This window comes from Macrosteles quadrilineatus, unplaced genomic scaffold (genome assembly GCF_028750875.1).
Source record: "Macrosteles quadrilineatus isolate MER2022 unplaced genomic scaffold, UCM_ALF_1.0 Scaffold_6__1_contigs__length_79288215, whole genome shotgun sequence".
Classification (NCBI taxonomy): Eukaryota; Metazoa; Arthropoda; class Insecta; order Hemiptera; family Cicadellidae; genus Macrosteles; species Macrosteles quadrilineatus.
This window is the reverse complement of record NW_026542599.1, coordinates 38052673-38078360: the sequence shown is the minus strand read 5'-3', so window position 1 is coordinate 38078360 and position 25688 is coordinate 38052673. Positions and strand designations below refer to the sequence as shown.

At 37.9% G+C, this 25688-nt stretch overlaps 1 protein-coding gene across 1 annotated transcript in view; it reads left to right on the top strand.

Annotated features, from left to right (window-relative positions):
- Nucleotides 1–25688, top strand: part of LOC128997040 (glycogen debranching enzyme) — a 61514-nt gene that overhangs the window by 25917 nt on the left and 9909 nt on the right. The window contains exons 14-21 of the mRNA XM_054422620.1: nt 4715–4980; nt 5356–5490; nt 7181–7371; nt 8949–9149; nt 10014–10195; nt 11085–11241; nt 12084–12194; nt 23558–23736. Of these exons, the coding sequence (XP_054278595.1) occupies nt 4715–4980; nt 5356–5490; nt 7181–7371; nt 8949–9149; nt 10014–10195; nt 11085–11241; nt 12084–12194; nt 23558–23736 (1422 nt within the window). The remainder of the gene's footprint in view (nt 1–4714; nt 4981–5355; nt 5491–7180; nt 7372–8948; nt 9150–10013; nt 10196–11084; nt 11242–12083; nt 12195–23557; nt 23737–25688) is intronic.

Sequence of the window (25688 nt, the reverse complement as noted above, 5' to 3'; positions counted from 1 at the left end):
GGATCTGACGATACATTTTTTCGATGTCTGTAGTGAAGACATAAGAATGAAGACGGAATAAAGACAAGATTTTACAAATATCAGTTTGTAGCTTGGGGCCTATTAGTAATTCATCATTTAGTGACTTGCCCGATGTAGTCGGAGCTGATGCGTTAAATACAACACGCAACTTGGAGGCAGATGCATTTTTCTTGAAGATGCCATGGTGCGGGATGTAGTAGGCCTCTTTCATAGGATTTGTAACTTTAGTCATATGGCCTAGAGTTTCATACTCTGTTATAAATGCAGAATAGGCTGACTGAAATTCAGGGTTTCGCTTGAATTTCCCTTCTAAGGACAACAAGCAGTTTTTTGCTCGGTTATAAGAGTTGCCAAGGTCTGGTGAATCATTTTTGAATGGCAGATTGACAATGAAACGACCAGATGAGTCTCGTTCAGTTGTTGAAGTAAATATCGATTCACATTGATCATCCTCAGGACTAACCAGACACTTAGTCATTGGGGGTTCTTCTACTTCCCAGAACCTTTTTAAATTGAATTCCAGTGATTCATGATCTAAGAGTGCTAAGTTAGCACACAGTTTAGACACAGTTAGACAGTTTGAAACTGGGAAACTGGGACAGAAGTTTCTCCAATAAGTAACCATCCGAAAATGGTATGCTGTTGGGATTCCGTGAGGAGAATCAAGCCGCCCACCATCAAAGAGTTGTGGGAATAGATCTGCACCTATAAGGAAGTCAATCTTGCTTGGTAGATAAAATTCAGGATCAGCCAAGTCCCAGCCCTGGTAAAACAATCTTACTTTCTCATGAAGTGTGGTTGAAGGAAGTTGAGAAGTAATACGATTTAATACTATAGCATTAGCTTCAAGAATGGGGGTGTCTTGGTGTGAAGGCTTCAGAACACATAAAACTATGCCTTTGTTACTCAATACTGAAGTTTCAGATAGGCCTAAAATAGGTTGAATGTGCCGGCGTCGCGGCAGTCCAAGTCGCTGTGCACATGCCTCAGTGATGAATGAACTTTGGCTTCCTGCGTCAACAAGAGCTCTGGCCGATTGAAAATTGCCTGTGGAATCCTGAAGGCGAATAACTGCAGTGCCTAAAAGAACTGTTGTAGAATCAAAGCAATCCTTTTTGGAATTAGAAGCGATATTAGGCCTAGTACATGTTAGCGCGGAAGTAGGCTGTGGCAGAGATGACATTTCCTTAATATCTTCATTACGATCAGATGATGGAGTGTTGTCAGGCTTTGCAGCTGAAGGATTGTTTTCACCTGGATTAACATGAAGTGTAGTGTGGTGATGCCGTTTACACTTAAAGCATGTACGATTGGATCTGCATTTACTTAACATATGAGAATCAGTAAGACAGTTAAAGCAAGCTTCTTTAGATTTAATAAACTCCCATCGTTTGGTCGGAGACAACTGCAAATAAGATGGACAAGAATATACTTTGTGTTCTTTATTACAATATAGGCAGCTTGGTGGAAGCTTGTCTTGATTGTTCGTACTGACATGAAACGATCGTTTGCTTGAAACAACAGTAGCTGGTGATTTGACAGTGTACGGTTTTGAAGTTGATTTGGGTAGGCCAAACTTGGAATTAGAGCGGGAATCCCCAGCGGCTTCCAAGGATTTGCAATGATCTTTCAGAAACTCAATAAAATCAGTGAATGAAGGGTACTCTTTATTGGAATGTTTTCGTTCAAACAGTTGTCTAGTATGTTTGTCAAGGCTTTTTAAAGCAATGTGCAATATGATAAACTCTCCCATATTCCCAGGTATTTGCATGTTTTTTAAGGCTAAAGTATTTTCATTGAGTGTGTCAAGTAAGTTGCGCAAAGGTTTCAGAGACTCAACATGAATTGGGCTTATGCTTAGAATTTCCTCGATGTAATGTGAGGCTAGTAACCTTTTGTTGTCATACCTTTCATTAAGCTGACCCCAAACTAGAGCATAGTTGGTTGAACACAACGGCAAACTTTTCACCAACGTATTAGGCTCTCCTTTGGTACTATTTAGAAGAAAGTGGAATTTTTCTATGTCTGATAGGCTACTGTTGTTATGGACTAGAGCTAGATATATGTCTTTAAAATGTGGCCATTCTTTTAAAGTGCCATCGAAGCTAGGCAGGTTAATTTTTGGGAGCTTAGCTGTTGCAGAACCAAGAGGTTTGGCTCCATTTGCTGGATTTTCATTGGTTGCTGAGGTGGAAAACAATTTTTCTTTCACCGATAAAATGTAGAAATATTTATGATCTGTGGCCTTATTAAGTTCCATCAAGGTTGGCAACTCACTAGTTTCTTTCAGTTGGACATAAGATTTAGCTATGTCAGTTTGGTAACGTTCGAAGCTGTCATGATGAGCCTGTAGCCTTTCACAGCGAACTTTAAATTCTGACACGTCATCTGGTTCTGCATTGATTGTAAGAGCATTAGCTTTAGAATAAAGGTATTCAATCTTTTGGACAATATTGTCCCTTTTATATTTAAGCACTTCGATATCCTTCTTTACTTTGGCATCAGCCATGGTTATAGTGAACCTAGGCTAAGTGTGTAGGTACAAAATATATCAATGAAATATATAATTATTCCAATAAAATCAATAATATTTCCACAATGACAGTTTCGGCTATATATTGTTTAGCCAAAGAGCAAATTGATTGTAATAGGCTAAGTTATTGAGTTTAGGCCTATTAGGTGAACAGGCCTAGACCTTATTTTTGTTTGATCACTTGTTGGAATAGATAGGCCTAATAAGTCACAAATAGCAATAAATCAATGGTGTTCACTTATTGTTAAGTGAAAAGCTTCATTTGTAATTATTTTATTCACAAGAGGAATGAAAAAAGCATAAAAACCTGGTGCAGGGATAAAAAGATAGTTTTTATCCCAGAATGAGGGATTTATCCCGAAACGAGGGATTTATCCCGCCGTAGGGAAATGTTGGTGAATCCTATCCCATAAATGAGGGATTTATCCCTCCAGCCTGTAGCAGGGAAATGTTTGCTTGAAAAATCGGTTTGATTTGATAAATACAAATTAACACTTCTTTAAATCTTGATAAAAGTCCATAAAATGCTTTAAAAAGTTGATTGAACTTGATCTTGATGTTAAATAAATGTTCAGAAGCTTTATTTGCAATAATAACCTAGAACACTAGCCAGACTTAACATGAAAGGATAGGAACATGTTGAAAGAATAGGAGCAAGTTGAAAATTGATTATTATTAGAAAAATATGATAGGATTTTTAAAAATTAATTGATCAGGTTCGAAGGACCAATGAAAGCAGTGGATGTAAACTAGGAAATAGAAATTGTAAGGTGGAAAAATAGGAAAATGAGTAAAATTAAGATACCTCACATGTTTGGGTTGACTTCTCTGTAGATGGCCATCTTGCTGCATTGGTTTTTCCTTCACTACTTCTTCTTCTTGTAGTAGGGATAGGCGGGAAATTTAAATGTATGGAACCTGAATGAGGGTGGTTATGGTTGGTGATGTTGCAACAGGAATGAAAAAGGATAAATTAAAATGTCTCTGGGATTTCAGAAATTAAATTAAATTAAGTCTGGCTCTAACACCCGTTTTACCGAAATAAAGGGGGGAGAGCCGTTTCAGATAACAAATTTTTCGGTTAACCCATCATATGCTAAAAAAACCTTTTTATTACCACAGTGTGTGGGAAAATTTAATATTAAAACAATGTCTTAATACAGTGTTTTAGTTCAGCTATAGAAATGTTACACTGGGTTATGAAATACTTTAAACTAAACAACTGAAGTTACTAAAGCATTTTACATTACTTATATTTAAGCCGTGTATAATTTTATGAAACTGTTTCGGTTAACCTGGGTTTCGGTTAACCTGAATTCGGCTAAACAGGGTTCTATTTTACTGTAAAAAAAAACTTAACACTCAGCTGACAAAATTGCAGAAAAAGTTGTTTTAAAATATAAAGCTAACTTAACTCCTGCTAATTTTCTGTTATCAGTAAATTAACATAATTAATTAGTTTGAAAATTTAGATAGTGGACTAGTTTAGGGATTGTTTGTGTTTTTCTTTAGTTTTAACCAATTTATTGAACTCTCATAAAGAGATGTTGTAGCTTATGATGGGTTTCTGAGTGGTTATAGTGCTTGCCTACTAATCTGCCAGTTGGGTCCAGAGAAAAACCAGTTGCTTTTTGATGTTTTGAAACTGGACCCAGTTAGCCCTTAATCTGTGAGGTTTTACTAAGAAATGTTGGCTAAAGAACCAGTTTATCTTATTGAGTAACAACACTACACAGCACAGCTCATCCCACTCCATTCTACCACATTCACTTTATAGTACAGGAAGCCCATTTTAAATGGCAATACTGTACTAGATGTCCAAAATATCAGAACCCTCAAAACGCTCATTTACTTTTTACTTAACATACATTTTTACCAACTAATTTAACTCTCAAAAGTCGAAATTAGTAATACCAACCCATTTTCACAAAAAAGCATAAAGTTACAGAAATAAGTAAAATGTATTTTAGTGCCTTAATGAGGGTTGAATAATTTATGAAACTCACATGACAATAACAATTTTCCAGTAAGGTTGATAGCAAGACTATTTACCATAAGACGCTTGATGTATGATGAACGTAAAAAGTATGTGGTATTCATGTCTCATAAGCAATAATGTTTAAAATCATCACTTCCAATAACCAAAGTGATGTTTCACAGAGGCAATGTCCGCCTGGGACAGTCATGAGCTGGGTAGGTTGGTCTACAGGTATGGCGGGGCCCCAGTAGGTGCCTTCACCCCCCGCCAGGACCGTCCCCTGGCCCCCACCGTGGCTCATGCTCTCTTCCTGGACCTCACCCATGACAACCAGAGCCCTGTAGACAAGAGGAGTGTGTTTGATCTGTTACCAAGTGCTGCATTGGTCGCTATGGCTTGTTGTGCTTCCGGCAGCAATATGGGCTATGATCAGTTGGTGCCGCATCATGTAAGTACAAATTGTTTAGTACAATTGAAATTTGTTTACTTTATCGATTTTTTAGTTTTACACTGTTGGCAATTTGTAATAGAGAATATTAAAAGCTGTTAAGGGATAGCAGTAAAAAAAACTTACATTTTTTGGCTTTGGTGAGGATCAAACCTGTCTATCTCGCACTAAAGTTTAAGACACCTTACCACTATGCGACCAAGTCTTGGTCTTGGTGGCAAAAATGTTATAGTTTTCTCTATTTGATGTTGACCTTTTGTTAGGTAGCATAATTAATTTGTAGCCAAATGTCAAATGAATCCAAATCCAGAATAAATCCTACTTTGGATCGAACCAGTGTCCTTCAAGAATAAATGTAAATAAATTTTTTTTCAGATTCACGTTGTTGAGGAGTCAAGAGAATACATGAGGTGGGGCGAAGGTGAAGTAAACATCAACTCAGGAATCGTGGCTGGGAAAAGAGCTCTGAACAATCTACACTACAGACTCGGCAAAGAAGGCTACAGTCAGGTACAAATATATATATGACACTGGTCAGAGCTTCGGAAAATGTTTTATCTTTGCAAAATTTTTAAAATGTATGATTCGGTAAATAGTTTGATATAAAAAAAAGATTAGAGTTTTAGTCAGGTGAATCTCTTCTTGTGGCGAGGAACTTTCAACTTAACACTATATCTTTATTCAATTATTAGTTCCCTATGACAAGCTTAATGTATACTAAAAAAAAAACTCATAACAACGCAATACTTATCAGTTTACTATTTGAAGAAATGAAGAAATCCAACATCAGGATACTAGTGTTTTAAGTGACCTTTTAGCGAATTTCCCATATAGGGAATAAGCTATTACCGTAGTACTCATGGTAAGACCTGGACGCGGGACCGATTTTTTTTTTCGTTTTGAGGTCCCTAGAGACCAAAAACACCATCCGTTCAAATTCATATATATATATATTTATATACATATATATGTGTCCGTTAGCGCGATAACTCGAGCAAAAATGATCCGATTTTGATGAAATTTGGTACAAACATGTAAACCTACATTTATTCGAACGAGTTCACGATCCAGCATAATCGGACCATGGGAACAGGGGTTTATGGGGGGTCTTATTGGGTAAAAATGGGGTTTTCCCATTTTTGACCCTAAAAACATAAAATTTTAGAATTTCTTTCCCAACCATTTTGTAGAGCTTAAAAAAATAAATAATTTAGTATATTGAAGCATTGTTGTATACCAAACGGTCACGGAGAAAATTCAAAAAAATGCAAATTTAAAATTCCCATGTTATTCTTATGGAAAAAATGAAAACTGTTGTCGTTTACTTGTTTATGGATATATTTTGATCAAATTTGGCAAACTTATTTATTTCATCCTATACTATTGTTGTTTGGTTAAAAAAAACTGTTTACCTTCCCGGCAGCAGCAAACCTAAGCACTCGTTATATCTAATGTTATTTAAATTGGGAATAAATATGTCTTATTTATGGAAGTATTTTAGTAAATATATAATCAGACAAGTTGAAATTCGCTTAGTCTGCAGGTTTGCTGCGGCGGGGGTATTTATGTACCTAAAATCCTCAAGACACTGAGATTAGCCAGCTGATCGCATCCCTTATAATGAAACAAAAAAAACTCCTTAATAAATTTAATTGGCATTAATACCCACTGAATACACCAACAGTTTAAATTGAAAGATATTAGGAACCTGCCCTATTAGCTAGTAAATCACACTAGCAATATAGAATACACATGTGGTATTAGTTTGAAAAATTTACATGCAAGCTGATATAAAATTATTTAATGTCTTTAAAGGCCGTAGGAATGAATACCCCACATTCATACAAATATTTGACAAGGGTAGTTTTATGAACCTGTGTGAAGTGAGGGACGTTGTTAAGGAATTAGGAGGGGGAGACAGAGTGGAAGAGGAGAGTGACATATCCATGTCAGACCTAACAGGGAAATTATCTCATATCTCCAGGCATATTATCAATAACGTTGAACATCCGTCCAGATCAAATTTTGAAAACTTTGGCAAGGGACCGTGTGATTCATGTTTGTCAATGCCTACCAAAGTGAAATCCCAAGGTACTAAGAAACCCATCACTACCCTTTACCTCCAATCTGTATTCACCTCCCATACAGTACTACCACCTTCTACCTGGCACGGCTCTTATAATCACATCGTCGGCCGCAGGTGTTCGTAGACCAGGTGACCGAGGACGTGGTGTGTGTGACTCGACACTGCCCTGCGACCCGTGAGACTGTCGTACTGGTCGCCTTCACGGCCTTCTCCCATCCTCCAGCAGACAAGACTGCCGAGGGGCGAGGGGTCACTGTGTCTGGCAACGTTGACTCGGTCATCCTGGAGGCGTCTTTGTCCCACAAGTAAGTTGTTCAAATTGTTTTACATTGGTGGATTGGAAATACTATACATATGTTGTAGTAATGTGAGATATTTATCTGTTTTGTGGGGAGGATTTGAATTAATTTAGAGGCAATGCAAGCATATTTTTCATATTATTAAAGGGATTATTAAGGAAATTTTTTATCACAATTAAAAACTATACTAGGGGCCACAAGAGTCTGCAGTTAACGGCAGCCAATAGCAAGACTGGACTAGCGCAACGTTGCAACATCGCCCGTTCCCTAATTTTTTACACTAATAAAAATATACTAAACAGTATTTTCAAATCAGCTGGTATTATTAGATTTTGCAACACCACACTGTCCTCATTGGCTCCTTCGAAGTCACGTGGTAAATCGGCTCCTCCCTTAACTGCAGACTCTCGTGGACCGTACTGTAGTGTTTCAAGATGTTTTGTGATCAGGAATTTTGCCCCCATTTGAGAAAGTATCTAAAATAACTAATTCAGTAAAAAAATACCCCCGCTGCAGCAAACCTGCCGACTAAGCGAATTTCCATTTGTCTTAATTGATTTTCAATTAAATATATTTTAATAACATTAGGTTTAACGAGTACCTAGGTTTGCTGCTACAAGGAAACTAATAAAGTGTGTTTTTTTGTAAAATATTGATAGCTTAGTACAAAATAAATAAATTTGATCAAAATACAAAATATCTCCATAAACAAGCAAACTACAACATTTTACAATATTCTCCATAAGAATAACATGGGAATTTTAAATTTACAATTTTTTAAATTTTCTCCGTTACTATTTACCGAACAAAAATACTTTTCAATAGTCAGTCGTTTTCGACCAGTTCAGTGACGTGTGCCGGCCGGCCAATTATGTTAAATGTCTACCGTGTTCGTGTTATGTTTGTGTTCGATGTATTAAGATTTGACGACATTCAACGAATGTAATATTTTAACGTTCCGTTTTGATAATGACTACGCAGTAGTCGAAACTATAGTCAACGAATACCGACTAAGGAATTGTGGACGTCAAGGTACGTAACCTGTTATAAAATACTTTTATATACTAAATTAATTGTTTTTTTAAGCTCTTTAAAAAGGTCTAAAGAGAAATTGGGAAATTTTGTGTTTTGAGGGTCAAAAGTGAGAAAAACCAATTTTTACCCCATAAAACCTCCCGTAAAGCCCCGTTCCCACAGTCCGATCATGCTGGTTCGCAAACTCATTCAAGTTTATCCCGCTTTACACCTTTAAACCAAATTTCATCAAAATCGGACAAAAATTACTCAAGTTCATCGCGTTCACGGATGTATATATATATATATATAAATTTAAACGAATGGTGTTTTTGGCCTCTCTCCTCAACAAAACACAAAACTCTACAGCACAAGTGCGTCATTAGCAGTGAACGTGTTAAATAAGAAAAAAAATTAAAGTGACCTGTTTCAGCAAACATTAGGCCTACACTACAACGAAATAATGAGTGATGAGTGTTTTCTGGTAAGGAATAGTTTTAAAAAGGGACATTCAACTTTGAAAAAATACTCACCATGGTATCTAAGCGTTTAAATCTCTTCCTGATTAGGTCTACGGACAAGTACAGCAGACCGACACAGTTTGAGAAAGACCTGAAGAAGATCAACGGATTGACAGAGTATGTACTCAACATCAGAGAGAACATGAAGCCTAACGAGGTTGCCATGGTGGAACTGACTCCTACTAGTGATGGTGGGACTCGGCTCAACTTTACCGCAAGGTTCAAGCCCGGCTGTATAGTGGCAATCAAGTAAGTTAACTTATATTTGCCTTTTAGATTTCAGAATAAACCAAACATCAGTCTACTGGGTGCTGTAAATCTCTTTTATGCTACTCGTTTAATACAACTCCACATCTTTCACTTAATAGACAAAAATCCTTATTTGGAGATACAGCCTTTCGTTATCGAACATTGTTAAAATACAAGGCTTCCAAAATAAATTGGATTGTGAGGTAAGCCTTAGATTTGAACAAAAATCTTTATTAGTAATTTCTTCAAGAAATAAATACATTAGTGTCAAAACACTAAAGTATTCAATTGATCTTGCCTTACAATAAGTTCCAAATAATTTTCCCTTAAGTTTCCAGCTCTTGTTCTATCAATCTATCTCTTATCTCAACACATAATTTTCCACTATCCCCTCATTGATCTTTATTAATTGCTGAATTTCCTCAAAAATCTGATAATTTTTCATCGAGTTATCACCTTGAAGGACACATTTATGAATTTGAACAGATGATGTTTTTGGCCTCAGGGGACCTCGAAACAAAAAAGTTAATTGGTCCTGGGTCCAAGTCTCACCATGAAACGTACGTTAATTTACCTTATTCTCTATTTGGGATATTCGCTTAAAGATGTGACATAACAGGATTCATAAGTTAATGTTTTCAAGGTTATTATAGACACAAATACACCACCACACCATATAACTATAACATCACTATACCAACAGCATAACACCAATAACCCACCACCATAACACAACTATGTTTCGACCATCAGACCACTAAATCTCCTCCATCACACTACTAAATTACCACCATCTAACAACTGAACTACCACTATCTGACAATCGTATTGGACACCAATCTTACTGTGGGGTTGTTTTCTCAGGGTTGTGCCACAGCCGAATGTGAGACCTGCACTACAAAAGCTGTCCTTAGTACCAGACATGCAACACGTAGTGGCCAGTCTTACATTGGCTGACATAAACCGAGTGTTGTACAAGTGTGAGAGAGAAGACGCAGCCTATGAGATACCAGGGTTCGGCAAACTTGTCTACTGCGGACTACAAGGTCAGTTGATTGGTTAATCCCTAATTAATTAAATTAGGATGATATAGGCCTACAGTATATTTTGCCAAAAGAAAATTTTGGTTTTTTGTGCTAAAAAAATCAATATCTATGGAAAATACTGAAAAATTATCTATAATTCCTCCATACAATACCATATATTATTTTGTATACGACAACAACAAAAATTTACACTGTTACCCAGTTTTAAGAACTTGTAATGTCCATTGCCCTGACCAGTAATTATTTATTTCAACGGCAATGCCAATATGTACAATGATTCAAGTAAATGACATGCAAAGTTATGTACCTAATCCTATACTGGTGATGGAGGTGAACCTCCCTCAACCGAACACTTGACAGACACCCACTGCTGTTTTGTCTCACAGCTGTGAAGTTAGTGTTTGTGATGTGAAAAAACAATAGTGTTTCACAAACACATGTATATAGTAGCAAGTAGTTTTTAATACTTAATGTACTTTGAATATGCCACTAGTGTGATGAAATTAAAAGAATGTGGTCAGTGAACAAAAGAACATCAAGAACAAAGAGACAAGTAACAATAATAAATAACTTCAAAAGTCAAATCTGAGCAAGGTCAAAGAAACAGAAATAAGTGATTAGGCCTACTTGTTTCTTTTTTTTTATTTTGCCCAGATTTTATTCTTTAAGTTATTTTTTATTGTTAGTTGTCTCTTGATAAAAATAAAGTTTTAAATTAATAAAAATTACTAACATGATCAATCTGCAAGAGAAATGTATGAATATCTATAGTAAATATTCTCAAATTGTGCTTTCACTTCCGCATTTGATTTTCTCTTCTAACACAATACCTCTATCATAGTAAAGAAATGCAGGTGATAGATACACAATTACCTGATGACGTTTACAGGAACCGTTTCTCTTTTGGATGAGATAACTCCAAAGAATGATCTTGGTCATCCGCTGTGTGCCAATATACGTGACGGACTGTGGCTACGTGACTACACAGTCACAAGACTTGTACGTGACCCGGGCACTAAACAGCTGGGAGAGTTTCTACAACAGAGGTATGTTCAGTTAAATAAATTTTAAAAAATAACAACAAACAAAGATACAAGTTTATTTAGACTAGCTAAGATTTCTCAAAATATAAAAATCTTAATTTTATGGCTTCATAGCTTATTGGGTGCAAGGGAACTCTAATAATTAGGTCCCCAAGTTGTCACATTAGCGGTGTAGTGTGGGCTGGCCTATTCGGCCACAGAAGACAATTTTCAAAAAAAAAGGTACAAATACAGGGGTAAGAAAGAAATAAGATATTATCTACGAAAAAATTGCAATAAGTAAAACAATGTTACGCTCATACAATTTGTTATAAACAAAATGATGTCTAGTTATGTTAGTTTTATTTGAAAGTGATAAGTTTATTACGAATTTTGAAATTCAATTACAACAGTTTACTTAAGCTTGTGATAGTTTACTAGGAAAATTATTGTAAATGTACACTTTTGTCGGGCCTGTGGTTTAGGCCCTTTTCTTTGCTCCAACATTTGTCAAAATTACCACTTTCAAGCCCTATAAGTCTCACATTGTTTGTCAGAATCATTAAATAACCATACACTTTAATTTTTTATTTGATACCTAATCCAATGAAAAAAAACTAATATTTGACCAAACATTTTTAAGCTTGTTTGCTCCTTATCTTTTAGGCTTAGTCCATGGGAACTTGATGTAAACATGCTGTAAAAGTACAAGAGGAAATTTATGCAGAGTATATATGGAAATATCAAAATTACCATCATTCCCTTGTTTTAGAAAAAAGTTAACATTACGTTTTTTCAAAATCACTAGTTATATTTTTTTAAAGCTTATAACATTATACTAGTGATCAACTTTTATCTTTTCGTAGGTTGGCACCTCTAGAGGACATTCCACACTTCCTAAGGCCTGCGTATTTTGATCTCGTCATCACTCAAGCTTACAATGCTGTTGTCAAGAAAGCTGAATCTCTCATGTCAAAGTAAGTACTGTGTAAATTATTTGTTTGTTTAAATTATATTTTAAGGTGATCATGTGACTATTTAATTGTCTTTTTAATGAATATACTTTAGTTGAACCAGCTAGTTTACCCGAGCAAATTAGAGTCCAGGAGCTTATATACACAAACAACATTTTTACCTCTCTACATTCTCTGACAAAATTATTCTGATATTTTTTTAATAGTTTAATCACAACTTATTATTCTTATGGTACTTTTCTTTTCCATCTACAGTATTATAGCCCTCAGCTTTTATATCAAACCCATTGTTGTTTGGATGGTTTAATTTGGGTGCAACACTCTTCATTTCATTTGTGTATTGCTGTTTGTTTTGACCTTTTGACCTATTCTAAGTCTTTTGGTGCTTGTTTCATTTGGTACTCCAACCGAACAAATGTATGACTTTGGTTAAAAGTTAGCTGTATGAAGCATATTTTATTACTAAAATAATAGATAGGCCTACCTGTTAAAATTGAATAACCCATTTGTATAACTTCATACTCTTACAGCAATAAGTGTATGCTAAATTAAATTCATTAATCATTAGCAAAAATAATAGCTTTATAATTAAAAAGTGGCAGCAACAAACCGTATTTAATAGATTTAAGTATTATTAGAATTATTTTGATATAAATTCCATAATCTCCGCAGTTTCATGCAGATTTGATAACTGTGTAAATAAATTGAAGATCGAGCAACTATGAACAGAGATATAGCGTCTTTTGTGAGTGCAAACACGGAAATGCCATAAGACGTAATGAATAAGGGAGAGACAGCTCCGACGTTAGGTGTTGGGGGGAGCGCCGAGCGGCCAAACCGAAAACACAGCACATAGCGAGCGATCAAGTTGTAGTAATAGAGATCGATGGTTCACTCTAGCGTCTCTCCGGCAACCGGGGATGGCCCAGTCACTTACCTGAGACGCTTTTCCACCCAGCCAGGGCCATTTGACTGGTGTAAAAGCGCTTCATTACACGGGAAATAAGGAACAGTGTTCGCCAATCTAACCCCCCCCCCCCCTACTTGTACCCTGTCTAGCGGAGAGACCAAATAGATGGTACATGTTATGTTGTTGTCAAGGTTTGTCTCTGAAGGATCAGCGTTCACCAAGGTTCTAGCCCTGGGAAGTGTACAGTGTGGAGGGGTTCAAGATGATGCTCCCCTACCACCCTTGTCTACCAATCTGGCCCCCCCTAGTCCTCCGACTCGTACTCTGTCTAGCAGAGAGACCAAATAGATGGTACATGTTATGTTGTTGTCCAGGTTTGTCTCTGAAGGATCAGCGTTCACCAAGGTTCTAGCCCTGGGAAGTGTACAGTGTGGAGGTGTTCAAGATGATGCTCCCCTACCACCCTTGTCTACCAATCTGGCCCCCCCTACTCCTCCGACTCGTACTCTGTCTAGCAGAGAGACCAAATAGATGGTACATGTTATGTTGTTGTCCAGGTTTGTCTCTGAAGGATCAGCGTTCACCAAGGTTCTAGCCCTGGGAAGTGTACAGTGTGGAGGGGTTCAAGATGATGCTCCCCTACCACCCTTGTCTACCAATCTGGCCCCCCCTACTCCTCCGACTTGTACTCTGTCTAGCGGAGAGACCAAACAGATGGTACATGTTATGTTGTTGTCCAGGTTTGTCTCTGAAGGATCAGCGTTCACCAAGGTTCTAGCCCTGGGAAGTGTACAGTGTGGAGGGGTTCAAGATGATGCTCCCCTACCACCCTTGTCTACCAATCTGGCCCCTTCTACTCCTCCGACTATACCCTGTCTAGCAGAGAGACCAAATAGATGGTACATGTTATGTTGTTGTCCAGGTTTGTCTCTGAAGGATCAGCGTTCACCAAGGTTCTAGCCCTGGGAAGTGTACAGTGTGGAGGGGTTCAAGATGATGCTCCCCTACCACCCTTGTCTACCAATCTGGCCCCCCCTACTCCTCCGACTCGTACTCTGTCTAGCGGAGAGACCAAACAGATGGTACATGTTATGTTGTTGTCCAGGTTTGTCTCTGAAGGATCAGCGTTCACCAAGGTTCTAGCCCTGGGAAGTGTACAGTGTGGAGGGGTTCAAGATGATGCTCCCCTACCACCCTTGTCTACCAATCTGGCCCCCCCTACTCCTCCGACTTGTACTCTGTGTCAAATATATATACTGTTTTGTTCTAAGTATTCTTATATTAATTTTTAATTTTAATGCACTCTAATAATATGTAACTGATTTCACCACAATCTCCATTTAAATACCATTTCAAATAGTTAAATGTTTTCCTCATAGAGTGCATCAGTATCTTCAAACCCCAATGGTTTCAAGACTAGCTCTCTCATTGGTCACTGATATGTATCACATGACCAACTCCTTCCTTCAGTAGAGTAGTGGCACACTCTTGGGCAAGTCCTGTTGCTATGAGGACTTAACATGCCTTTTCTCCTACATTTTCAAATACCATAAACCTCTTTACCAACATAAATATTTACCGCTGGCTTATAACTTATTATAAAGACAATTGAAGTGTTTTTTAACATCATATAGTGTGAAAAAGTGAACTTATCAACATTATAGCATTTCAGGATTCATCAAAGGGGGCCCCCAGTCTACGCATCAGTTTAATAACAAAAGGTTAGTGTATCCAATTCAAAATTACTATAATACAGTCCACATTGCTTTCTAATTAACATAAATTCCCCACATTTTTGGTACTTCGAGCCGGACGGATAAACTCAGTGCGTTGGAAATATTTAAAGAATTGTTAAGATTTAATTTCATTGTGAAATACATTTTTTATTTTATCACAAACACATTTTTATAATTTGTGAACATTTATTAAATAAGCCAGTGTTGTTTTATTGATTTTTTTAAATCATAGGACATTGTACTATATATTTTCAAAATCAAACATATTTAAGTTTGATGATTTTTCATATTTCATTTCCAAACATGCACAAAAGTGAAAGTCTAGTTTCATGTCCAATTTTAAATATTCATGATTATATATCAGCCATTTCATGGGCCTTATCTCTAGCAGACATACCCCCCTTCCCCTCTCAGTATTCTGTTTGCATTCCAGGATATTCATTGTGTAGCCAGAAATAATTATCCTTCCTTTCCTTGTTCTGATTATCTACAAATGTTATTGATTCTCATCTATCACGAAAACAGCTGATTGCTTTGTACAGTAATATTGTCGATTGATCATTATTGTATTAAATGATACTTCTGGAACTTCTGGAAAGAAAATTAAAATGTAAATAATTTAGTGTGATTTTATATTGCAAATACTTTGCAAAATAAGTTATTGAAATTTCTAGTGAAGAAATAACTTTAATTTATAAATTCCAAGGTGGAGTTTATACAGACCTTTTGAGTTTTATTGTGTGTTTGACTATTCTATTCCAAAATGAGATTTTTATCTTTTGTCAAGCAAAGTCAACTTATTGAACAAAGACTTAGTAGTATCGACAAGCAAGTTACAACATTAAGTACTGTTCAAGCCCTTGAATCTTTAAATGATCAACAAATAAATAGAATAAAGTTACTTTCAACTGCAGCTTCTCAAAAACATGCAGAATTTGAAAAAATTGTTAATAAGTTGTTCTCTACAACTCCCCTACCTGAAGACATCGTAGATGAAAAGGTAACCGAACTTCAAGATAAAATATCTGACCTGTACATAAATATTAGTAGCTTATGTAGCACATTGATACCTACACCTGCAGTATCTGAGCAATTGAATCAGTCCACCGCTAGTTCAACAGCACAAGCTGTGGCTGTACTTCCGACAATAAAATTGCCTTCATTGGATTTAGGTAAATTCTCTGGTCAACCAGACCAGTGGATGTCATTTCATAGCATATTTGAAAATGCAGTTCATACTAATGAGTCACTCAGTAACATAGAAAAATTTACATATTTGCTATCCTGTCTTTCAGATGAGCCATTGAGTTTGGTGAAATCTTTGCCTCTTAACGCTGCGAACTATGCTATAGCATGGCAATCTCTGATAGATAGATACCACAATACAAGGTTGCTAATCACTCTTCATACTAACAATATCTTAGATTTACCTCAACTTACTAGGCCTACTGTCAAACATGCGGAAATTTCTCTCAGTTTACAATGAAAACTACCAGGCCTTAAAAACTCTTGGTCATGATATTGCTAATGAAAGTTTGCTTTTGACAACGCATATTTTGCGTAAATTTGATTCTGCTCTCCGCACTAAGTTTGAACACTCACGTAATGACTCAAAAAAGGTCCCTACTATCAATGAATTAATTCATTTCTTGGAAAATAAATGTACACAAGAGGAGGCTGCGGAGTTAGCTTCTGTTTCGAACAAAACATTTTCACCAAATGAAAATAAGAGCAACCACCCAATCAAATCTAATTTTGCGAATAAGGCTAAAACTAATAGGGCTAATGTTGTATTGTTGTCGTCTAACGACAAAGATCGAATGCTTAAATGTATTTATTGCTCCGCTACTACTCACATAGTATTCAAATGTCCTAAATTTGGGGGCATTAATACTAAAGACAGGTTTGACTTCATTAAGAGTAAAGACTTATGTGTAAACTGTTTTGGTATGCACAAACCTAAAATGTGTAAATCTAAACAGACTTGTCTTACTTGCTCAAAACGACATCATACTCTCCTGCATTTTGACCAGGCTCAAACAAGATTGAATGAAGCAAACACTGATCCCTGTACAAGTAATGTTAAGTCCCCTGATCATGTCAATCAATCGAATACTCTTATGGGTTTGGCTCGTACTCAGAATAATACTGTATTGCTTGCAACCGCTTTAGTGAAAGTTTCTACTCACAAAGGAAACGGTCTCGTTTTGCGTGCTGTTTTGGATAGCGCCTCACAAACCACACTTATTTCAGAAAGTTGTGCAAATATATTAAATGTAAAACGCTCTGCTGTTGGCGTCCCTGATATCAAAGGAATTTCTGTGGCTAACATAAAGCCTAAAGGTTTCACACATCTGAATATCTCTTCCCTCAGTGGGTCAAATTTGGCCACTTCTCATCCTGTTCTTATTCTTGATCAGATTACAAGTAACCTGCCTCGAGTTCAACTCTCACCCTTCATCAAAGCTCAACTGAAAAAATACATGCTAGCCGATCCAACCTTTGACTTGCCAGGTCCCATTGATTTATTGATAGGAGCGGATCTATTCCCTCAAACTTTACTTGAGCCGCCTGTAAGTATGGGAGAAAATTTACCCTTCATTATGAGAACAATTTTTGGCTTTGTTGTGCTTGGTGCCGCACCTATTGCTCCCTCCAATCAACCGCTTCAATTTAGTGGAATATCCACTCTTCTCTCAACTAACGACTTAGATCTTCATGCTACTCTTCAACGATTCTGGTCAATTGAAGAACCGCCTCAAACTTTGAAAATTTCGCCAACTGATGCAGAGTGTGAAAAACATTTCCTAAACTCACACTCACGTGACAATACCGGTAGATATATCTGTCGTTTACCGTTTAAGGAATCCCCTCAGAAATTGGGTCTTTCAGCACCTGTAGCTAAACGTATGTTTAACTCACTTGAAAATAAATTTGCTGCTCAACCAGACTTCAAGATGAAATATGTTGAATTCATGCAAGATTATGAGGCTTCTGGTCATATGGAAATTTGTGAATCAATTCCGCCCTCAGACGAACCTCACTTCTTCCTACCTCATCATGGTGTTTTTAAAGGAGACAAGCTAAGAGTGGTTTTTAACAGTTCGGTCCCAACTTCTACTGGAATCTCGCTTAACAGCTTACAACACCAAGGCCCAAAACTGCATAACGATCCCACTGATATAATTTTTCGCTTTCGACAACATAAATATGTCTTCACATGTGACATAAAACAAATGTTTAGGCAGATATTAATTCATGAAGATGATAGAAAATTTCAATTGATTTACTGGAGAAAAGAGCCCTCTCATCCGATCAAAGTGTATCAGTTAACCACGGTTACATATGGCATGAGTTCAAGTCCATATTTAGCCAATCGTGTTATCCAACAGCTAATGGCTGATGAAGGTGATAACCATCCGCTAGCAGCCAAAGCTCTGCAAGATCAAATCTATGTTGATGACGCTTTGTTAGGTTGTGACACTTTAAATGAAGCCCTTGACTTACAGCAAGATGTTATCGATTTACTACTCAAAGGAGGATTTCAGCTACGAAAATGGTCTTCTAATAATGAAAAACTTCTTGAAAATGTTCCGCTGGATCATCGTGAAACTCCCCTCATGCTTCGAAGCACTGATCAACCTTGTCACAGTGTCCTTGGCTTAAAATGGATACCACAAACAGACAAATTTTCTTATGCTATACCCAAACCCTTAGGAGTACATACAAAGAGAGCACTTCTTTCTTTTATTGCTCAGATTTATGACCCCATGGGGCTAATTTGTCCGCTGGTTTTTTGGGCAAAGGCATTAATGCAGCACATTTGGTGTTTAGGGTTAGAATGGGATACTCAGCTTCCTGAGACACTTTCTGAGAAATGGTCTCAATTTATCAGTGAGCTCTCAGAAATTGACAATCTAAAAATACCTCGCTACCTTCCCATGGTAAACGCCAGTAATATACAATTACACGGCTTTTCAGACGCTAGTGAATCAGGCTATGCTTCATGTGTCTTTTTAAGGTTAGAAGATTCTGATCACAATGTTTCAACTCATTTGTTGATTGCAAAATCAAAGGTAGCTCCGCTTAAACGCACTACAATACCTAGGCTTGAACTATGCGGCGCTCATTTACTTGCCAAGTTGCTTCACTATTGCATCAATAAGTTTGATAAACAGTACCATATTACAGCTATCAATGCGTGGTCAGATTCTATGATTGCTCTGTCATGGATCCACACCCCATCTTACAAGCTAAAACTATTTGTAGCAAATAGAGTAGCTCAGATACAACAGCTTACTCCTTCATGCATATGGAGACACGTTTCCTCAGCAGAGAACCCTGCTGATTGCGCCTCTCGTGGCCTAACACCATCCGCTTTAATGAATCATGAGCTCTGGTGGTCAGGACCTAAGTGGCTTAAATGGGACTCAATTACATGGCCACAAACTAAACTTTCCCCAGATCCTGAAGAATCTCTTAATGAACTGAAATCAGAGACATTCAACCTCATAACATCAACCGATGACTCTAAACTACATTTTTTAAGTAAATATTCCTCATGGTCTAAACTTGTAAACGTTATGGCTTATGTTCTTCGTTTTATTAAATGTCTAAAGCTAAAGGCAAAAATAACCACTCATTTAACCAAACAGGAATTTGAAAGTGCAACAAATCGCATATGTTGGTGTGTGCAAAAGGAATGCTTTGCAAATGAGATCAAATCGCTTCAAGCTAAGAAAACATGTTCTACCCAAATACAACGGCTTGCACCTTTCTTAGATGAAGAAGGAATCATACGAGTTGGTGGAAGACTGAAAAATTCACCACTTAAATACAGTGCAAAACATCCCATTTTGCTTCCCAAGAACCATTTTGTAGTCCACCTGCTGATTGATTTCTTTCATAAAATATATCTACATGCAGGACCACAACTCCTTCAAGCAATGTTAATGCAAAACTACTGGATATTGTCTCAGAGAAGTGTTATACGCTCCAGAATATTTAAATGTATTCGATGTTTCAAAGCTAAGCCTAAAATGACAGCACCTTTAATGGGCGACTTACCTGCTGGACGTGTTACGGCTACTCGTTGTTTCAATGTTTCCGCTATGGATTATGCTGGACCTTTTACAGTAAAAGTTCACATCTTACGTCGACTGCAGCCAATTAAAGTCTATCTCTGTTTATTTATATGCTTTGCCACAAAGGCTGTACATTTGGAGATGGTCACAGATCTTTCAGCAGATGCATTCATTGCTTCCTTAACTAGGTTTACTGCCAGACGAGGCACTATATCAGATTTATATTCAGATTGTGCCACCAATTTCATTGGAACAGCATCAACGCTTAAAAAATGCTTCCAAGACCTAATGATAAAACCTGAAACACAACGGTTTGCCCAGAACAACAAAATAACTTTCCATTTCATACCACCTCGAGCTCCACACCAAGGAGGCTTGTGGGAGCGGGCAATAAAAAGTGCCAAATACCACTTGAAGAGAGTCATAGGTACACAAATCCTTACCTATGAAGAGTTTCTAACACTGATTGCTCGTGTTGAGTCAATGTTAAATTCAAGGCCTATTACACCACTCTCTGCAGACCCATCTGACCTTGAAGCATTAACTCCAGGACACTTCCTGACAGGAGGACCTCTGACGTCTCTAATAGATCCTTATCTCACGGATATCTCTGTAAATCGCCTGAAACGGTGGAAACTTGTGCACGCATTTGCTCAACACATATGGAACAGATGGCATAGAGAGTATCTGCAGACCCTCCAAGAACGATCTAAGTGGATTACTCCAGAAGAAAACCTCAAGATCGGAGACTTAGTAATCATTCATGAAGACAATACTCCACCTCTTGCTTGGACGAATCATCTCAGCCTCTCCTGGTCAAGATGGCACTGTAAGAGTCGTTCAAATCAAGACGTCTACAAAAACCTTAACACGACCTGCAGTTAAGGTTTCCCGCCTTCCTATAAACTAACCTAACATAACTCTGGCTACCAACCCCCTTCCTTATTTTTATTCCTCATATTTCAATCATGCATGGTTCTTGTTTTTCTGTTGAACCGGATCGGTTCAAGGGGGCCGGTATGTCAAATATATATACTGTTTTGTTCTAAGTATTCTTATATTAATTTTTAATTTTAATGCACTCTAATAATATGTAACTGATTTCACCACAATCTCCATTTAAATACCATTTCAAATAGTTAAATGTTTTCCTCATAGAGTGCATCAGTATCTTCAAACCCCAATGGTTTCAAGACTAGCTCTCTCATTGGTCACTGATATGTATCACATGACCAACTCCTTCCTTCAGTAGAGTAGTGGCACACTCTTGGGCAAGTCCTGTTGCTATGAGGACTTAACATGCCTTTTCTCCTACATTTTCAAATACCATAAACCTCTTTACCAACATAAATATTTACCGCTGGCTTATAACTTATTATAAAGACAATTGAAGTGTTTTTTAACATCATATAGTGTGAAAAAGTGAACTTATCAACATTATAGCATTTCAGGATTCATCAAAGGGGGCCCCCAGTCTACGCATCAGTTTAATAACAAAAGGTTAGTGTATCCAATTCAAAATTACTATAATACAGTCCACATTGCTTTCTAATTAACATAAATTCCCCACACTCTGTCTAGCGGAGAGACCAAACAGATGGTACATGTTATGTTGTTGTCCAGGTTTGTCTCTGAAGGATCAGCGTTCACCAAGGTTCTAGCCCTGGGAAGTGTACAGTGTGGAGGGGTTCAAGATGATGCTCCCCTACCACCCTTGTCTACCAATCTGGCCCCCCCTACTCCTCCGACTTGTACTCTGTCTAGCGGAGAGACCAAACAGATGGTACATGTTATGTTGTTGTCCAGGTTTGTCTCTGAAGGATCAGCGTTCACCAAGGTTCTAGCCCTAGGCAGTGTACAGTGTGGAGGGGTTCAAGATGATGCTCCCCTACCACCCTTGTCTACCAATCTGGCCCCCCCTACTCCTCCGACTTGTACTCTGTCTAGCGGAGAGACCAAACAGATGGTACATGTTATGTTGTTGTCCAGGTTTGTCTCTGAAGGATCAGCGTTCACCAAGGTTCTAGCCCTAGGCAGTGTACAGTGTGGAGGGGTTCAAGATGATGCTCCCCTACCACCCTTGTCTACCAATCTGGCCCCCCCTACTCCTCCGACTCGTACTCTGTCTAGCGGAGAGACCAAACAGATGGTACATGTTATGTTGTTGTCCAGGTTTGTCTCTGAAGGATCAGCGTTCACCAAGGTTCTAGCCCTGGGAAGTGTACAGTGTGGAGGGGTTCAAGATGATGCTCCCCTACCACCCTTGTCTACCAATCTGGCCCCCCCTACTCCTCCGACTTGTACTCTGTCTAGCGGAGAGACCAAACAGATGGTACATGTTATGTTGTTGTCCAGGTTTGTCTCTGAAGGATCAGCGTTCACCAAGGTTCTAGCCCTAGGCAGTGTACAGTGTGGAGGGGTTCAAGATGATGCTCCCCTACCACCCTTGTCTACCAATCTGGCCCCCCCTACTCCTCCGACTTGTACTCTGTCTAGCGGAGAGACCAAACAGATGGTACATGTTATGTTGTTGTCCAGGTTTGTCTCTGAAGGATCAGCGTTCACCAAGGTTCTAGCCCTGGGAAGTGTACAGTGTGGAGGGGTTCAAGATGATGCTCCCCTACCACCCTTGTCTACCAATCTGGCCCCCCCTACTCCTCCGACTTGTACTCTGTCTAGCGGAGAGACCAAACAGATGGTACATGTTATGTTGTTGTCCAGGTTTGTCTCTGAAGGATCAGCGTTCACCAAGGTTCTAGCCCTAGGCAGTGTACAGTGTGGAGGGGTTCAAGATGATGCTCCCCTACCACCCTTGTCTACCAATCTGGCCCCCCCTACTCCTCCGACTTGTACTCTGTCTAGCGGAGAGACCAAACAGATGGTACATGTTATGTTGTTGTCCAGGTTTGTCTCTGAAGGATCAGCGTTCACCAAGGTTCTAGCCCTGGGAAGTGTACAGTGTGGAGGGGTTCAAGATGATGCTCCCCTACCACCCTTGTCTACCAATCTGGCCCCCCCTACTCCTCCGACTTGTACTCTGTCTAGCGGAGAGACCAAACAGATGGTACATGTTATGTTGTTGTCCAGGTTTGTCTCTGAAGGATCAGCGTTCACCAAGGTTCTAGCCCTAGGCAGTGTACAGTGTGGAGGGGTTCAAGATGATGCTCCCCTACCACCCTTGTCTACCAATCTGGCTCCCCCTACTCCTCCGACTTGTACTCTGTCTAGCGGAGAGACCAAACAGATGGTACATGTTATGTTGTTGTCCAGGTTTGTCTCTGAAGGATCAGCGTTCACCAAGGTTCTAGCCCTGGGAAGTGTACAGTGTGGAGGGGTTCAAGATGATGCTCCCCTACCACCCTTGTCTACCAATCTGGCCCCCCCTACTCCTCCGACTTGTACTCTGTCTAGCGGAGAGACCAAACAGATGGTACATGTTATGTTGTTGTCAAGGTTTGTCTCTGAAGGATCAGCGTTCACCAAGGTTCTAGCCCTGGGAAGTGTACAGTGTGGAGGGGTTCAAGATGATGCTCCCCTACCACCCTTGTCTACCAATCTGGCCCCCCCTACTCCTCCGACTTGTACTCTGTCTAGCGGAGAGACCAAACAGATGGTACATGTTATGTTGTTGTCCAGGTTTGTCTCTGAAGGATCAGCGTTCACCAAGGTTCTAGCCCTAGGCAGTGTACAGTGTGGAGGGGTTCAAGATGATGCTCCCCTACCACCCTTGTCTACCAATCTGGCCCCCCCTACTCCTCCTACTCGTACTCTGTCTAGCGGAGAGACCAAACAGGCCTGCGTCACACTTTCTGCTGGTAAGTTTAATTTTAGTTTGTAAAATGTCAGGGTGTCTACTACATCCTGGATAAAAAATTCATGGACAATTCCCGTACATTTAAGGACACTTTACTGTAACCTTTGTCGGTGTCATTAGGCCTACCGAATAATTTTCCTGATTTGTCAAACTGTATTAATCTTGTTATTCACTGTAGTTGTACCAGAGAGAAAAGTAAATAATAATAGATAACTTAAGAGTTAAAAATTTCAAAATAGAAATTTATTGAAAGTAAACAAACATAGGCCTACCTATAAGTTACTTTAGGTAAAGCTTTTATAGTGTAACAGAGAAACGCAATCATTGTCTCCTGTGATAAACTTCATAACATAGCTTATCCGATCCAGGCCGATTAATTTGGCATGATTCGCCCTGGCACAACGTTAGGTTCTCAAATACTTTTGAAAAATAAATCTTTAATGCATATTGTTACTCAATTCTTAGTACAAAATCAAGGTATGGTAAGCAGCTACCAATAAGCAATAAGCACAGTTTATTGTATTTTCATTTGCAAAGTTAATATCGACACATAGCAATCATTAGTTGTTTATCTTAGGCTCAATTACATTTTCTTAATATATTTTACAGCTCTTTCAAGAATCAAAATACCCAGGCCTAGACCTAATTATTTAGGAGGGCCTATATAAACTTGGTAACAAACAATGAGGTTATAAAAGCAGCAAAGTCACTATCATCATTCTAGTTCATAAGATTTAGATTGCTTAAAGCATACAACTCAATAAATAAATATATGGGACACAAAAAACATTGAAACCTGAATAGCCAACAATATAAGACAAAGATACAGAAAATGCAATGACATAATTTGAAACCAAGCAGACCTACAGAGTGATAAAACATTGCAAACAACAATGCTTGTGGTTTTGTCAATTGTAAGATAAAATGTCCATAAAAAAGGGGTTAACTTACAAAATAAGACTGTAGATTATTTACATGTTTAATATGAAACCATAAACAGTTTTATGGCACTAGGCACTGGCCGCGGCAAATTGAATCTTCAAGCCGAAAGTACAAGTAAGAAGTGAAATTTAACAGCCATTATAAAGCTATTATTTTCACGATAAAATAGGTTTGGGATCTAATAATAATTACCCTCTAGTAATAAAAAAATAAGTTGTAAAGGAATAAAAGTAATACAACTTTTATGAGCTAGCTGCTGAGTCAACAGTTCTTGGAAGTACTTGACTTGACACTTGATTTTCGTGATAAAATATTAATGGGTTTGAGATTGCTAATGGGATTTTTATTGCATAATTACTCTAGTAATAAATTATTAAAATGTAAACAAACATCTGATAAACCTTTTATGTGCTCCTAACCAACTAGCGATCAATAAAATTATGGCCCATTAAAAATTTAAGGACATAGTCTGGCATTTAAGGACAATTCCCGTACATTTCATGGCCAGTAAAAATTTAAGTACAATTCCCGGTTTTCCCGGATTTCCCGGTTGGTAGACACCCTGATGTGTGATAAAATAATTTGTTATTTTTGTCACATGTGTTATATCCGTATTTAAACTATTTTTTTTATAAGTATTAAAAGTAAAAGATTCACCTTTGAGAATAACATTTAAGTGACTTTTGTTTTCTTAAAGTTCATTCTTAGTGGTGGCAAGTCTGTGACTACATGATGGTTAATGTCGACAATAATCCCTCTAATAATATTCCAGTGTCTTATATATAAGCACACTATTTTGTTTATTATTATCTTTATATCTAAATCTCCTCTCCTCCTATTTGTTTCTGACTCAAAAACAACAATTCCTTCAGTTTTTACCACACAGTTAAAATTTGTTAAAAAGATAATCATGTCCCCTCAATTCCCAAAGTAAAACATAAGCCCTCTGGCATTTTAAAACTATTTTAACTTCCTAATATAAAAGTGGAAAAATATTCTGGTCATTTGAAT